The 18692-nt window shown below is 31.4% G+C and overlaps 1 protein-coding gene across 1 annotated transcript; it reads right to left on the reverse strand.

Annotated features, from left to right (window-relative positions):
* Positions 1-13206, reverse strand: LOC131846820 (neurofilament heavy polypeptide-like). Its single transcript, XM_059196232.1, has 2 exons — positions 13069-13206; positions 1-1399 (listed from the first exon to the last, which is right to left on the reverse strand). Exon 2 carries the CDS (start codon positions 1396-1398, stop codon positions 319-321), a length of 1080 nt encoding a protein of 359 aa, XP_059052215.1. The 5' UTR covers position 1399; positions 13069-13206; the 3' UTR covers positions 1-318.
* Positions 13207-18692: the final 5486 nt, after the last annotated feature.

Consider the following 18692-nt stretch of genomic DNA (forward strand, 5'->3'; position numbering starts at 1 on the left):
TTATTACAAAACATATTTTATTACTTATAGTACCTACCGGAAATTCGATAATTTAATTTCTGAAATAATAATTACAACGCAGGTAATTTTCGATTCGGCTATTTAAATAAGTCTCTAGGTCTTCTAGTGAACAGTCGGATATATTCACGTGAACGCAACAGCGCGACTGTCTACAGTCGCCACTCACACTCACTTGAGCCACACATCACATTACACGCAGGTTGGCGCAAGATAGCAGGTGGCCTGCTACAGGCGGGGGGCGCGTGTCGAGGGACGTCGACACACGCCCGCCGCTTTGCGCTACTCTTCTAAATTATTTTATTGTTTTTCAGAGCTCTCTTCAGACGAATTCGAACTAGCTCCGTCCTTCTTTTCACCACTTTCGTTGCTTTCCTCGGAGCTATCTTTGGTATCCTTCACTTCTTCAGGTTTAGCCGCAGGTTTGTCCTCAGGTTTAGCATCAGCTTTTGGAGCGTCTGCTTGTACAGCAGGTTCGGCTGGTGTAGGCACATCTTTAGGGGATTCGCTGGCTATTTCTGGTTTGCTTTCTTTGGCCTCGTCAGCTTTAGCAGGCTCACTGGCGATATCTTTTTCAGAAGACTTTTCTTTCGCTGGTTCAGCATCTTTAGGAGCATCAGCTTTCTCCTTAGGCTCGACTTCTTTAGGTTCCTTGGGCGCCTCTTCTACTTTGGTTTTATCATCAACTGTATCACGGACAACACGTAAGCTTTCATCTCCTGGAGTTGAAGCAGCATCAGCAGCTTTAGCCTCTGAAACGGGTTTGGAATCAGTAGCTTTAGCGTCAGTTTTTACTTCCGCTGGTTGGTTCTCTTGAACTGGAGCTGCATCTGCTGCGACTGGAGTAGATGGGGCGTCGTCTTTCTTTTCCTGGGGAACAGGGTCAGCACTCTTAGCAGCCGCCAAGTCTATTTTCTTTTCAGGAGAAGGAATAATTTCTGGAATATCTGCAGATTTGGTGTCAGTGACCTGTTTTACAGTTGCTTGTTCAGCTGGTTTGGATTCAGGTTCGTCACGCTTCTCTTCTGGTTTAACTTCATCAGCACTATCTTTCTTTTCTGATCCAGCTGATACGGCTGACTTCTCTTCCGGAGCTTTCTCTTCTGGTTTTTGTTCAGATGCAGCGGCAGATTTGTCTTCAGCTATTTTCGGTTCTTCAGGCGCACTATCGGTTTTAGAATCTAATGATTTCGTTTCATCTTTTTTCTCAATGGTTGTTTCTGGTTTCTTTTCCTCTGCAGCATCAGCTTTAATTGGCGAGTCATCAGTTTTAGGCGATGCCACAACAGCCGCAACTGCAGGTGAGTCTGGTTTCTCCTCAGCTACTGGCATAGCGAGACTTATAGCCGCAAAGGCCAAACATAATAATAGGACCTTCATCCTGAAATGACAAAAAATATACAATTAGTGGTTTGACTACATATAATTATTGCGAAATTATTTTCAAATCTGAATGCACGTCTACAAGTCGTGAGTGTGGTAAGGCCAATGTTACGTGCCAATGGGCTTTAGTGTTTCACAGCAATTTTCCAATTTAGATTAATCTTCTAAGGGTCTGATAAATAACTGAAGATAACTAGATGTTAGAGCTGTGAGCTGTTAAATAGGATGTAAACTATTTTGTAAAACAAGTGCTTTAAGGAGTTTTAATTTATATTCATAAATCAACTTTCATATACAATACAACAAAAATAGCTACTGTGGTTGCCTATTCCATTATTAACCGGTCCATATAAAATGTTTATTTTTTGCAGTGTATCTGAAGTGCTAGTCATCTATTTTCCATTAGCTACTTAGGTCGTAGACCCCTACGTATTCTATTTATAGGTTAGACTAGGAGGTAGGGCATTAAGACTATACACATAGTCCTGGAATGCAGTCCGGCGCCACTGCTTATACATTACACCCCTTTAAGGTAGGATAATATTCTTAAAATAGCTCGCAAGATTACTTTGTCGTTAGTAGTCATTAGAACATATATTTTTTAAACTGACGCATTCTTTCGTCTTCGTCATCATAATAATTTTTTTAAAGCTCTACAGGGTTGAAAAACAACGCTAAATATACAAAGATATTTTTTTACTGTGCCGAGCTGAGACTACGTTCGAAATGATGGTAGAATTTTAAAAAAGTATGACAATTCCAATATGCATAAATTTAAGTTATTATTTAATTTTTTTTTTCTAAACTGCTTTTTTTTCTTTTTTTTCGAAACCTAAACTGCATGAAATATTGGATAGATTTATTCGTTTGCATATGATGGACACTTCCTACAGCGTGTGAAGTGTCAGGCAGGATACGAAATGCGCGCTAGAAATATGGATGATCCAGCCAGACAGCGTCAACGCCATTATTTGAATTTTAATTATCTGATTGAATTCAATTGACATCTATAATGCAATTCACGCGCGGACATGAATGATTCAGATTTTATTATACATGCCCATACACAAATAATACTGTATTTTTTTAGTAATTTGAATTGCAAAGAAACTGATAGCCCAACTGATGGTAACTGATAATCATCGCCTGTATATATCAACAGTACTGAAGATTTCATGTTACCATGTACCCATGCCACCATACCACTCATGTGTGCCATTCTTGAATACTAACACATCATTTCTCTTATCCTATAATTTCATTGCCTTATCTCATCCTACAACCGAAAAACACCTCGGTTCGAAAGGTTTGTTTGCCAAAACATAGTTTACAATTTTAACATGACCATTTTCAGGTTTTATATTTATTAATATGTCATTGCGTTGATCTCGACGTATGTTCAAGTTCAGTTTGTAATGGGAGCCGGTTTCGTAACTTGATTGTGCGTCTCGGCAGTTACCATTTATTACGTTCGACCAGTTCTTACTTCATATTACAGATGCATTTTATAAATGTTCTCTGCTCGGGTCTAACTTTTATGCAATAATTATCTGTACAGAGATAATCATGAATCCCTTCATTTATTTCGTAAAATGTTTTAATTTACTTCTTATGGTTTTAACAAAAAAATATGCATGAAGATGTTTGTGCACCCTCACAAACTTCTTCATGCATATTTAACGTATTAGGATAAAATTTGATACGCAGATGCCCTAGGTTGGGTGAGTTACCGTCTGATTTTTTATCTGAATTCATGCGGACAAGCCGTAAATGACTATTTATATACAAATATAAACCTTACGGAAAAAACACCACGATATTATAGGGAAAAGCGTACTAATTTACGTAGACCAGTTTAAAAGTAGGTAATCAGAAAAACAATTAGATCAAAATGGTAACTTGAATAAAAATAGCGAAAATGAAAAGAAGGATCAGTTCATCGGAACAGGTTCCTTTGTCCAATGCTTATGTACAAGACTGCAACAGTTGTTGCGATTATTTTGATTACGTATAATTTTACGTATGCAATCATAAACTTTTACTTTTAGTTTTACTTTTATACGACTTTTTAATGACTATCAACTCTACCTGCGCCACATATGGGGTCATTGTCTTTTTTTGATCGTTGTCTGTTTCATTGGATTTTACTTCATAAATTTCGATGGAATCTATATAAATTAAAATCAATCGCCATATGTCTTGTTATGCTCAAAATTCGAGAACGGCTGAAACAATTTAGTAACATTTTTCTGAATGCATCAGAAAAAAACTCTAGAAATCAATCCTCAAAAATTAAGATACCAACAGACAGGTTGTTGATTCCAAAATATGTTGGATTTAATTTTAATATTAAATACACCCAATGTAATACAGAAATATTTATTATTTTTTTCTTTTGCACACTATAATGCATGGCGTACTTAATCCTTGATGGCATTATCTAAATCCACACAGAAATATATATTTAAATTTATTTTTGTGGAATATGTAGATTTCATATGGCATATAAATCTAATAACGGATAAAAAATGGTAAATACGTGTAATTTGGATACGTATAGTAAAATAACAGCGAAAGTGTTAATAAAATACAATTCTGCAATGTAAAAAAAGACGTTAAAAACTGATTGAAAAGTTGATGTATAAAAATGAGCAAAGAGTTTACAACAATTGTTTTGTACCGTAGATATTTCAATGCACGTGTTTCATATGAACCGTGCAACGATGATTATCGTACATTCGGTTCAGTTAAAATGGCGTATCGGGCACCGCCGATAGAAGTCACATTTACTACCATGTAACTATGAACTATAAATGAATTAGAAATTAACTGAAATAAATTACATTTATAAAAATGAATCTACTACGTATAAAATGTGAAAGGTTTTTTCTTATATGTTACAGTAGATTATTTAAAGGGCGTAAGTAATTTTTTTATATAATTGGATTGGGAGTAGATCTTCATTTCGTTGTGATAATTTTCGTGGTACCCCTAATTCATAGCTGTTCTTAAGAACCACGGTGTTATATCTCCATATGCTGAAAGGCCTCTGCCACATATCACTCTTTAAACAACTACAAATTAAGATGTTCAGGATATAAAAAGAAAACAAAGAAAAGTACCTACGCAGACATACATCAGTATAAAATATACCTCGGTACATGCGTTCATATCCTTGTTTTCCCTTTTTGCAACATGTGATTATCCTTTCGACTTCGATGAGCTATTTTCTGGAAGGATATCCTCAAGCTGAGGGCAACGATTGTCGCCTTCCCACGCGCCGGTACAGCAATCTTTCAATTGAAGCCCAGCGTATGCCAGTTATTGCGCCAATGAAAAAATTTGCCGGCTACCAACCGTTACTTAGACTGATGGATTGTAGGGCTTACAATCAAACAATTTCAAGCCCTATATATATTATTTCATATATCATTTCGTATATAAAATATTTACTTCGATACCTAAATGTCCTGGAATTTAATATTATCCCGAGAAATTACATAGAAAATTAAAATCTACAAATATTGTAATATTTTTTTAAAATCTACATTTAACCGTATTTTAGCATTATTCATATACCATATAAGAGAATATCAAATCCTTCTTATCTCACAATTGCAATGTTGTGTTCTCCTACACTCTATACAGCAACAGCTTTATTGGTAATAAAATTTTTAAGTTTAAATATTTTACTGATGAAAGTCATCAGTAAATTTAACCGATATGTATATTGATAGTCTTTAGAATTATTGAAATTAATAAGATAGTCAAGCATGTACATATTATTATATACATAAAGAATACTGCCAAGTATTTATTATGTAGATATATATGTACATGCTTGACTAAGTACTAGTTACCGCTTTCTATGAATTGAAGAACCATAAGTTTTTTTGCATTACCAAAATAGTAATACATTCAAATAAAGAGTTACTAAAAAAGGCTGAATGCAGCCTGACACCTAGGCCTTGTAAATTTATTTGATCTATATTGAAAAATTGGTTGCAACATTGCACACCGTCACGGTTGACCGGCATCTATTACGAAATCCTCGTACACATACTTTGTTAGAGATCACCCTTACTCGACCGTAACCAATGTTTGTGTCAAAGGATACCCAATTAACGAACAGAATTTACATTATTAAGGACAAGGACACAATATTAAATTATATTTGTGGTTGACGCAATAAAAAATATAAACGAGATTGGTGCCTCTATGCTCAAAAAGTTTTCTGTAAAAAAAAAAAAATAATAACTTACTTTATGTAGGTACTTTTATGTATATTTAATACCTACAATTCTTTTATTATTCTGTAAGTTAACTGATTTGGTTTTTTTTATTAACTGATTTGGATTTGACTGGGTGATTTGTGCAAAATACTAGAGGACAACTTTGTATAAAGTTTCCAGTTACGAAGCAGCAAAATTTAGTTCACATTTCTGGAGTGAGTTAGAGCAGTTAAATTACGGTTTACGGAGTCATAGCTCGTCATCTTAGTACTCAGTAATGGCATGCGAGTTTTGGTTGTACCACACAACAACAAAAAGTATTTTCTAAAGTCTGTGCTGCCATTACCTTCATAGGCAATAGTTGAAACTGTATTTCAGATGCCCGTTGACTGATAATAAAATAAAAAAAGTTCAGTGGATTTGTGTTCGTAATTTGAAACCAAGACCTCGAACTCGGTAGGTTATTATGAATTCAAATACAAAACAAAACTTTTAACATAACTTTGTTTCCACGACAGACTTTATTTCATGGTCGCTAGGTGAATATTAATTTAGAATTAAATTTTACATTACTTATTATATCAGTATGTTATAAAATGTTTTACTACAAATTATCAAAGGACGTACCAATTTTATTAAGTATTTTACTATATAATTGTATGTACATAAAAAAGCAAAATCAAAAGCTGTTGAATATGTAATCAATGTTATGTTAGTCTATGGTTTCAAAGATTTCCCACGTATGAGTCAATATGTTACAAGGACTCAATAATGTACATTGTAATTACTTATACACCATAATCACCCGGTTTTTCTTATCTACTATAAAATCGCGTGTGGTTTTATGAATAAAACCATCATATTCTCTATGATTGTCTTTGAAATTAGATATGCATGGTAGCGAAGGTTTTTGTATTTTTTATATATCGAATTCAATTATGGCTAAGAATTTATTGGCCACGGTTCTTTAATAGGCCTCATCAATAATACATTATTTGTTTTTTATAATATTTATTAAGTTATTTTACCTTGGTTTTGGTTATTTATTAGTATCCAAAAAGAACGGTCTGACCCGATATTTTTTTATATCGGTTTTTTATTCTATATAGAATATAATTAATTAATATTCAAATTATCTACAATAAATACAATGTTAAAAACATCGGAAGCCACTAACAATTGACGAATATATTGTATCGTATCGCGTATCTTGTGTACAAAATGAGATCGAACGCCAGCAAAAAAAAACAGTACCTACCTATGCTTATTTTTAGTATCTACGTCGTTTTGACGATGGATGAAAAATTTTCCATTACGAAATTTTATTTAATCTAGTAATTTAATCAATTTTACATGTTCCTATGTGGTTTGTTGTTCTCTTAATTATTTGTACAAGACAATTGACTGCCATTTCAAAATTTTATCGGAGACAAAGATTGGTATGTACAAAGTTATTGAAGACTTAGTTTTTCGTATTGTATGTCTCGTATGTATTCTTTTTCTCATTTATGAAGATATTTAACTCAGTAGAATGCCAACTTATCAGATAGATGTTTTAATTTATTAAAAAAATATGCGTTAAATGTGAACATTGGAATGTGTTTATGAATACCTGTTTGACAGAAAATGCGTATTTTCGAGACGATATGGAATGTAAACTATTTACATTTATAGCCGTTGGTCATTCGACATTCATTTAAATTTTCTACCATTTCTGTATCCCTACAAGAAACTGGAGATGCAACAGTTTCAAAATTCTCAAACGGGTTTGGCTTTCTCCATGGGTCCGCGTAGTAACAATTGGGAAACTTAATGAAATTAATTTACATTTTACATCTATCTACCTATATGTTATTGCATCATGAATAAGTATATACATTCCTTTACTGTTTATTTCAAAGTAAATTACATTAAAACAGACATCCGACGCTATTTGTCAACACTTAGCGGGATTGGAATGCATAAGTGCTACGTGCCCACTCAAGTTAGAAGTTAGGAGCAAGACCCAGACAATTTTATATTGACACTTTACGCTTTGTTTACAAAAAAATGTCCAGCCGATCTAGTTCTTATCTATGCTACCCACTTTCTATAAATCCAATTTTATTATTTTGTATGCCAAAGCCTAAACAAAAAAAACAATACAACATTTGGCGCGCTGTTTTTTTGTTTGTTCGTTCCATTTGAACAGACTGAGGACCGAGACTACTACTAGACCATGCTACTATGTTTTGAATGCATATTTCATGAAAATTCTATGTTTAGTTATCCATGTAATTTGATTAAAATAATCACGGGGATCGTCAAGTGACAAATGAGGCGGATAACTATAGGTTTAATACGTAGCCAACTCGAAGCTCTATCACTATGATCACTATGAGGAGTGCTTGCATTGCAGTGGTGTTGTAACCCGTTATTCGAGTTGTGGGCTGATTGTGCAACGTCCGACCCACGGTTCATTGTCGACACATTGGGAGTATTGGGACCACGGTTCGATCCCATTATATACGATTTCATTCAATATCATCTCACGCTTCATGTATCAAACTGTCAATGTAATGACAGGTTTCCGTAATATAATTTAGCAGTGAAAGACTGCGACCGTTTCTTGTTATTGCGTCCCTATTTCTAATCCTGTCGTTATTGTAAGCTATAGTATGTTATTGCAGCTTATAAATTGATTCTATTAGGTACTTGAATGGCGTAGTTGTATCTATGAATTGGCTGTGTATTATTTTAATTATATACGTGTATAGGAATGCTAAGGAATATACAATTATAGTTAATTTACTTAGTTTCACTATAATTAGGTACAAAGATATTTTAATTATTGAATATTCCATGTTAAAAAAAAACTGGTAAATTGTTTTTGCATTATTTAATTTCATTTAATGTTATATTTAAATTAAAATATTAAGGAATAAGGAACGAAAAATATCCCATGTGTTCCTGTGGGAATTTTATAATCTCCTTTCTTAATATGTTGTTTAAAATTTATAGCCTTAGTAGTTTAGGCTTTGCAATTGATAAATCAGTCAATCGGGACAGTCCGCTTTTTATATACTTGTAAAGATTTACGACTCACATGGGCGACACTAATGTGTCTATTTTTTAATTTATTGCTTTACATTTAGCCGGTAGAACAAGTTTAACAGAATATAGAATATAAATGTAACAAATTTTTTGTCTACATCTTTAGAAAGATCTAGATTATTAAACTGCAAATAAATACCTACCTATCTATATAAATAAGATCATAGCTTAGGTCAATGCCGGCGGAAGCCGCACGCTACTCAAAGATCGCTATAACGGCACAACGACTTCGGACAGTGTGAAATACAAACAAATTGACTAAATCTATATAATCAATACCATGTTTAACACGACAGATCGTAAGGTGTTAAAATATCTGATATGTCACCCAACTGAAAAACCATATTTGTACCATCAAATAACATTAGTTTTGTAATTAAGATTGTTACAAACAACATATATTACAGGTAATTCATATATTGTTTTCATCATAGTAACTCTTTTATATTGATGCTTATTTACGTGTATGCGATATTTCATATTATAGATTATGGTATGTGCTATGGGTCATACTGAATACTTTTTTTTATATTTATTATTGAGTGTATATATATAAAGATTAGTTCCATTAAATCGAATATCGGGATTTATTATGTTCACGTCACCTATATGAATATATGTAATTAAAATATTGATAATATAGTAATCATATACCCACTTGAACTTTAGCATAAATCACAGAAGGTTAAACCTTTCATTATGTATACATTTTTAACATTTATTTTTATCATTTTGTGTGCTGTTTATGTATTACTGAATAATCAACAAATTTTAAATTTATAATAATTACTATATTAATTCAAATACATATATTGAATTTATAATACTATAAGGCTTAAATATCATAGTATGATGAAATATCAGTTTACTTTCAAATTAGTACATACTAAAAATGATGTGAGCAACAGTGCTCACCCCTAAATGTTCTCTGAAAGATTTATTTAAAATATTATTACTTTGTTATCATGTAGCTTTACAGTGAATGTAGATACATAACAGAGAAGGTTAGTAAATACGTAGAGATATATAGGCGTCTTTTAAGTAAAAATATTAACACACTTTGTAATAAAACCTTGTTAAATGTTGAAGTGTGTATGTGTCTTTATTTATATTTTAAAACTGGAAGTGAAACGTTATACACCAAATTTCAAACAAAACAATTGTCCTTTAGACCTCGACCATTAACAAGAGAAAACTAAGGACTGGCTGCTTGGACTTATGACTGTTGCCTTACTAATAAAATAATGATACTATAAAAGTAAAGTACAAATTCCTAACAGTCATATTTTACGTTGACAGTTCTAGATTTGTAGTAAAAAATCATCTTATATATTACACATTTTGTAAATTGATTTTATAATGGAAAATCCCGTTATTCTGACTCCCCTGTTACATAATATAATACAAGTCTTTGGTGAGAAAATTGCATACTAATGTAACAGTTTAATAATTCCAAAATGAGAAATAATACATCTATATCGTTAAATACATTTAACAATTCGGTAAATATCACCAAAATCTTCCGGTCGTTTACATTATTCATTAGCACTTAACTCGGGCCGAGATTGTTCGTGGCCTTGCTTGTCCGAAAATAATTGTGGCCGTCTTTCAGCCATTGTTGTGACTAAATATTCATGATCCGTGGAAATCGTTATCATTGTGTTAGATAATTGACGCGGCACGTTACCTTGACAAACCATCCTTACAAAGCTCTAAGCTTTATTACATATCGAATATAAACACATAGTGTGATATTTGTGTGGATAATTTTCTTTTTTGTTTAGTTTTTTTACACTACATCATTGCTATTTAGCCGGCTAGACTATGCAAATCTGTCATGCCACGGTTTTAAATCACTTTTGAAATTTTTGTCATCTTTTTCAGTATTCGAAATATTTTATCTCCTTATAAGCGTGAATAACCATATATTTATATAAAAGTAGAGTATGCATACGGTGTCATACCGTATTTATATAAAAGTAGAGTATGCATACGGTATGACGTAGGTACTACTCGTAATGGCAAGTTTATGTTATGATTTATACTTGATAACACGTCCTGTGGAAATATTCTGTTCATAATAATTCTAATCGTGTCTCGATACCTGACGTGATCAATTTATGGTCTGAAATGTGACTATTGGATTAAATTGATCAAAGAACAAACAATCATTATTTTAGGCCCTCAATACTACATTTTAGAGTAGTTAATACAAAATCAATTGCGTCTAATTTCTTTTTATTTTCAAATCAGATACTTCATCTGAGTTGAGTCATGAACGCAATCGGTTTTTCTCGACATCACGTGTGCCGCACTTTGCCGGCGAGACTGTGATTGGGTGCTTTTTTATCGTGGTTTTGTTTCGCTTCAGTCGGCAAGCGGGGTCATTAGCTACTATATTTTGTTGTGCTTCCATTTTATTTGCATCGTTGCACATTACAAGCTCTTAAACCCTTAATTATTGCCCGTAATAACACCTGCGTAATATACGATTGTAGGATACAATTAAATTTAAAAATTTATTGTCTAGTTTAGTCGTAATTTTGCCTGCCGATTTTAATAGCAACAATCAATTAAGTGTTTACAGTGAAAAATATAAATCATAACAAATATTTGAAAGTAAAGTTTTACCGTGATCTTGATTTAAAAGGCATTATTGGTAGATATTATGAAACAGCTCCGACAATACGGGAACACAATCTGTGTCTCAAATATCACCACTGCTTATCTGAATAATAACTTCATTGAGTATGTATGTATTTCATTTCCTCTCATTGTAATCGTATCTTACGGAATCCAGTATGCTTGTGGTGGCTTCGCTCGAAGTCACATTGATCAAGAATCGATTAATCACGCATTAGCCCCGCCTGCTGTACGTTACACGGTAAACATTTGAGAAGAATTACCTTAGATAATTAATTAGGAAATGTCACAGTGTTGACGTCTCCACAAAAGCTGTTTATCATGTTTGCTGTTTTTCAATAAGCAAATGTTAATTTCTCTAATAGATAAATACTTCTTATGTGTGATAGAATACCTGTTACTATTTAAAATTACTGATTGAATAGACTTATTACAAAATATATTTATAATAAGAGGATAAGAGTTGAAAATTGAGCGATATCCAATTTAATATATTTTATTGAAGACTTTATTTATTGCGTTCTTTGCTACTAGTAATATAATAGTATCCAATGTTATGTACTGTTTCTAGAATATTATTTAATCTTAATAAATGTCAAAAGTAGGAAATCGAACACGTTATTGGCAGCTAAAATTTATGATAAGTAGTAAAAAACTTAAGGATAAGTTAACAATTTAATAACAGCTTGATATAAGTTGTATTAATAGATGTATACATATTTTCCCATCGTTATGTTCTACGAAGATTAATTACGAGATCTATGCGATTATCATAACTTAAAACTTGACTATCTTAAGTTGGAATTATTTTATATTGTAATATAAAAACGAGTTATTTATTTAATTGTTTTAGGATGTGCGTCTATCGGGCTTCAGTTTTTTTAAAAGTAATTATTTTCTTATTAGTTTATTAGGATGTATAGTATACGGTATAAAAAGTTGAAAGGGCAGCGTTGGTTCCTTAATAGGCATAAATGAAATTTAAAAATGTTTGAATATTTCATTTTTAGAAATAATGTTAGCGCCAATGTAGATTGAAAAGTATGAAATATTTAAAGAATATTTTCATATTTATATCTATGTTTAAAATAGTGTCTTTAAATTGTTATATATATTCGTTCTGCTACATTACATGGCTAAATAAGCCATGTAATTACTGAAATATTCGGTTTATAATTAGTTTAAAAAATTTACCTACATATACTGAATTGTAATTATATGCATTATGAATATAGAATTTACAACTTTATTTTGTAAACACGTATTGTAACCATTGAGATGTAAGTGCAAATTACTGATCTCCTGTGATGGCTGCCTACGCAGTTAATGTGCGTTGTCTGTCCAATGAACCACGACTCATGGTCACCCTACTAAGAAGTTTTTAAATTATTTTTTTATGCTATGGTGGTTGCTGCGCGAATGGCTAGTGCTAATGTATAGACACTTCTAATTTATAGGACCTGTATAATTTAATCAAGATTTTTTTGAAAAAATAATTAACTTATTGCATATATTTCTTCTTTATTTAAAATCACGATTAGGCATTATGAAAAATACTACTGCATTGCGAGATTTAATTTTTATAACGAAAAATGTTACTATATGTAAGATATTATGTTTAAATTAAACTTTATAGATTTTCTATTTATTTGTCTCTATTAGATACTGAATTACACACTGTAAATTATTTTATACTTACTTGTATAAGTCCTGTGACGTAAGAAGCTACAACCAATCGTAACCACAAACACAACTATAAAAAAATAGTATTCCAACTTTGAATTTTAGATTGTGCGACCGCTCTGACTGCCGGCAATGTATTGGTCGTGAATTGATAATGCTGATGCTTATATACGCCGCATTGACAGACAGTGCATATTCGCTGCGTATGACCATCTCCGCGATTCGAAGCTTTAATATTTCCTTAGCCATGGTATTATATGAATTTAAAAATATAAGAATTTTAAGAATAGAACTTATGTTATGCCAGTGTCTAAAACATTGGCTAGCAATTTAAATACAACAGAAAATATTTTAATTCCTTTTTTAAAGGTATATTTGAAATAAGAATTAAAAATAAGTAATATATAAGTGTGTAAATAATATTGTAACGCTAAAGATGTCGACGTCAACTACAAAGGTCTTACTAATTGATAAAATTTTGTTTTTTCGGTATCGCGAAATATGTATTTATCAATATATAAAGAGAAAACAGACAGCATAGTGTCGATAGATGAAAAAGTGAAGCGAGCTCGACCCAAAACCAAGTTAATTTAGCCACAGATAAGATAAAATATTTAGCTAGTTAACATGGTTTTTGTTGTAAATATATGTCACATTGTTTTCATTCATAATTTACAAGATTACGCGCATTTTTTTTTACAATAATTAATGACTTGTAATTACAGATTCAATATTAAAAAATTTACCTGTATATGGAGCAGTTGAATAGAAATACTATCTTCAGGTTATTTATCTATGGTTTTACCTTCTATTTTTAAACTTGGCCATTACCATACATAATGTGAAAGTAACATAAGTTCGGAAATTCGAGTCGTATATCATTCTAAGTAATGTTGCATATTATCACTTGGGCCATGTTAGACCATAAAAAGCGACCCATCGCTCGGACCAGAGAGCAAGCATACCATAAATTAAGGGACCTTTAATTTTACGTTAAGTTTATTATGTGATATTACAAAATCTGGTGATAGTTCTTAAATGCATTTTGTATTTATAAACGAGCAATGTTTGATAGTTATTTTTAAATATTATCTTTAATATTTTTAATCAAAGTGTGTTTAGCGTACAACAGTATAATAATTGTATTTTTGTCGAAAAGTAGTTACATAAGCGATATGTTAAATATCATTGATAAATTTTCCAACGCCTCGCCTCAAAATAAGTATAGCTAACTTGACGAAAATACATTTTATTCTATACTTCTTACATAACTCTATGTCTTCTTTTAACTTCTCGTGAATACGTTATACGTAGTTACTGTCTTCTTTTTATTAAAAAAAACTAAATTAAATTTTATAAGCAGCAGATCTATCAAGGAACATAAAATAATGGTCTTGATGTTATTCTACAGATAAGTATGAAATATAATTAATTTTCATTAGTGTGAATATTTATTTTATATCTTATATATATCGTAATGTCATATCTTTGCATCTAATTAAAACTAAGTACTAGTTTTTATTAAGTCTATAACTACCAGAACTATTAGTAGTTAAAAAATGGATTAGTCAGTATAAACCTGTACAAATAAATGAAATTAAAGTGTCTGCTTGTAATTTCAAATTAACAGCTTTCAATAAATACATGAAATTGTATATACGGTACTTATAAAAAATACAATTTAAGAAAATTTTGTCTGTCGTTTGCTCTTGCTTGCTTGCTGCTAACGACTAGACCGATTTTAACGAGATTTTACTAGATTAGTTTGTTAGTATTATAAGTTAGGAGTAGGCTACATCTATTTTAGAACTTTTGATTATTAAAAATAATTTTTATTTATTACCATGTAGATTTACAGAGGCACTTTTGTACAAAAGTTGTCATCTTTTTAGTACCTCGTGTCAGACGAATTTTATGCGCCGAACAGCTTGCTCGAAGCAAGCACGGTCGAAGGTGAGATATGGTAGTGAAATGACGTGATACGGAGGATGCAGTGCTCTTTCGTTTTTATTGAATATTTAAACTATTGAATAGAAATACCAATATTATAAGCCATTAATATAACTTTTTATACTAAGCACCTAACATGTTTACATTTTTTGGTATACTTAATGCTTTTCTTATGTTTGCACTGTACATATCTTACCCAGTCCTATGTGGTAGATCCAAGAAAGTTTTATTAGTACATCAACTCTATATAAATTTTATACGAAAATATATGTAACGAAAATGCATGGGTTTTCATGTGCAATATTTATGATAATGTGTATATTTAAAACAAATAAAAAAAACTATATAAATATATAATGTAAAAAATACTGACACCATTCTATTTAAATTATTACATTATCGTATATGTTGCAGTCATAAAAATCGCCAATGGCATTGTTCAATAATATAGCTTGTTATTGCACACTTCAATTATTATGATAAATCTCTCTTACGTTACGCCTACGTAGCGTCTGTTTGTCCTGAAATAAATTATACAAAATTAACGTTTTCCTGACATCTTACGATTGTCATTTTAACACGTATTGTTACTGACTTTGATGCACCGTTAACGAAAAATTAAATAGATTTATCATACTAAACAACTCTAGTAATTTACATTGTTACATTTGTGTTACAAAATATTAAATAAGTGTTGACTATAACTTTTTTAAATCCCATCACATCAAGTTTACACGTAACTACATACTGGACTCTTTTATTTTTATTATAAGTTAAGTTGCTAAAAAAAACAAAAGTCGTATCGTGATATCGTTAGATTTTCACCGATATCAAAATATTGCTTACTGGTATTTTGATTTCATGAATACTCCTTGATATAATTATGGGCATATCATCATCATTTTCACTACAACTTCTTCATAACATCAATATAATTGACTGTGCCTCTGACTATTCCCGTTTGTATTTACAGTTTTGAAAATATTCTTTAAAACAATTTGTATTTAAATTTATTAGGATCTAACATTAACACTAATATCTTTCAAAATTTCGATGATCTTGAAAGATATCAGTGTTAATTTGTTTCTGATCTTCCTCGCACAGTATAAGAGTATAAATATGTATTAATTCATTCATAATTTAAGAGCGACGCTCTTGTCGCTTTCCACGATTTTCCATCATGCTCTTTAAATGTTGATACGAAACGACTGCAATTATTTCTTTAATTTGTTTGATGTAGCTGTGCTTTGGTTTTCCCCTCCCCCTCTTTCCTTATATTGTTCCCTCAATAATAATTTTCAGAAACTCATCGTGTATCAAGTGTCCTGACATTTTCCCCCGTTAATTTCTATAGTATTCAATATCTGCCTTTTTTCTTTCACCATGTGTTCTTAATTTCTTACTTGTATATATATATATATATATATATATATATATATATATATATATATATATATATATATATATATATATATATATATATATGTAAGTATATATAATCGTCAGAAATATCGGTATTCAAGAGTTTGCAGCGCATGCAAGGTTGGTATAGTTTTTCTGTAGTAGTTTGTTGGATAGAGAAATATTTTAAACAATACTAGAAATTTATTGTACAACTGTCCTCAGTTTCATTGCGCTCATTAGAGTAACAGTTGACAATAGTTACCTCAATCTTAGTCATTTGTCTAGAAAATCTTCCGTATGCATATGTACATTAAAACACCAATCTCTGCGTGTATTCTTCATACGTTTCAAATAATTTAGGTACTGATTGTCGCAAATATTCTTAAAATTGTAGACTGCTGGTGTGATACCTGTCTGTTCTTTGAATTACCCTTAAATACATATGAACTTATTTCAGATCATCTTTATCTTTATATATGTATAATAAAGTCCTAAAATTCTGACAAGGCAAAAACGGTTTTTTGTATGTTAAGTTTTCAGATAATAATAATTGGAGGTTTATTAATATTTTAGAATATTTTCACAGAGTATATTGTTAAGTAGTGGTCAACATATTAATTATTTTAATTATTTTTTTTCGTACGGCGACTACTATTTTATAATTTTTTACAAAATCATAGTATTGATCATAATAGTCTTATAAATGCTTTATTATTATCGTTCGATAAGCAATAGATGTCGTCTACAAATACTTACATATTATTATGAAGTCGAGGGCATAACTAGTTTATGACTAAATATAGTATGTGCAGTAAGTAACCTCTGGAAGTGGGGTACAAAGGGAAGTCAATAGAAATTAATGAATCAGACAGAGATCAAACTACATACGACCAACCAACTATTCACTACCAAGCCGCCCAGACAGGTCGTTAGCCCTGTTAATCTTATCGTCCTTAAATCGATGATGGTTACGCTTATAAACTTAACCGCCCTATAAATTAGCTTGCAATTTGCATGCATCCCGCAGCGCTCGTGTGCGTTTCATTTATTCATACTTGTATGGACATTGCCATTCGAATTACGTCAATGGTCCATCATACGTAATTATTAAGGTAGGGTTACATTAAAGGAACATAATAACAAGTGTTTGTACATAAAAGTAGATAGGTTTAAACGGAGACAACGATTTAATATGTGCGGACAAAATTGTGTAGGAATGCAGTTTATCCAGAATTTATAGTTAAAGTTAGAATTAAGTTAAGTGTCATATACGTATATACAGACGCCTTATTCTATATATTAAAAATACTTAATTTTTTGGTTCAACTAAACCAGTAAAATAAAGCTGCGTACCTACCTAACTTTGAATAATTTTATAAAAAATGGAACCTCTACTTAACAGAATACAAATGCAATTTTATATAATTTAATAACAATAAGAAATTTGTGTAATTTAATAGAGTTTAACTTACTAAGTCGCATATTTCCTTAACATTTTAACCGTTAAGGTCTAAGCTCACTTTAGCTCTAATCTATGCTCACGAGTCCTGAGAGAAAATCTGCTATTCAATTTAAAATTAGATGGATGTAAAGAAAGAGGACTACTGTAAAAGATGCAAGACGATGTACATAAAAGTGAGTAAGTCTTAGATATTAAGTCAATAGGATCTTTGGAAGAAGAGTACATATTGCACCGACCCTAAATAATTGAATAAAGGCAATGCAACGATGCTATAAGTATATTAAAAAATATATTAAAGCGAATTGGACACGGTCGGGTCGGTACGTCGGAGGCTGTGTAGAGATCGTTCATATAAACAAACTCAACGTAAAGTTAGAACGTTTTGTACCGGTTAGTTTAGTCATTTAGTGTCACCTTTGAAGAGGATGTGGCAGTGACAGATCATGGACCGTGAATGATACTTTTTTACAATAATTGGAATAAAAACTGTAAATATACCTTCACGACTATAATCCTAGGTGTGATTGATAGAGGCATTGTCAACAGTCGATGTTGAAGGGGGTAGGGGATTGTAAGTAATGGTAGACCAATTATTGATTGATTAATTGGTTATCGGTTTTCCACCAACTGGGTCATATATATGGTAAATTGAAACTGAAATAAAATAAATTGAAAGCTACGAAATTTTTGGTGTTCCCCAAAGTGGTACTCGTAGTAGATTATTGCAAGTACAATATAAAAAGAAATAAATATAAAAGATAACGAATAATTTTCTAGAAACTTATGTACATCGTTTATACTCTGTATCTTAATAACATTATGAA

This window comes from Achroia grisella, unplaced genomic scaffold (genome assembly GCF_030625045.1).
Source record: "Achroia grisella isolate CSIRO2021 unplaced genomic scaffold, CSIRO_AGI_Agris_v1 utg512, whole genome shotgun sequence".
NCBI classification, from domain to species: domain Eukaryota; kingdom Metazoa; phylum Arthropoda; class Insecta; order Lepidoptera; family Pyralidae; genus Achroia; species Achroia grisella.

Excerpts from the sequence above, each read along its gene's own strand:
- LOC131846820 (XM_059196232.1), bottom strand. The coding sequence starts at position 1,398 with ATGAAGGTCCTATTATTATGTTTGGCCTTTGCGGCTATAAGTCTCGCT.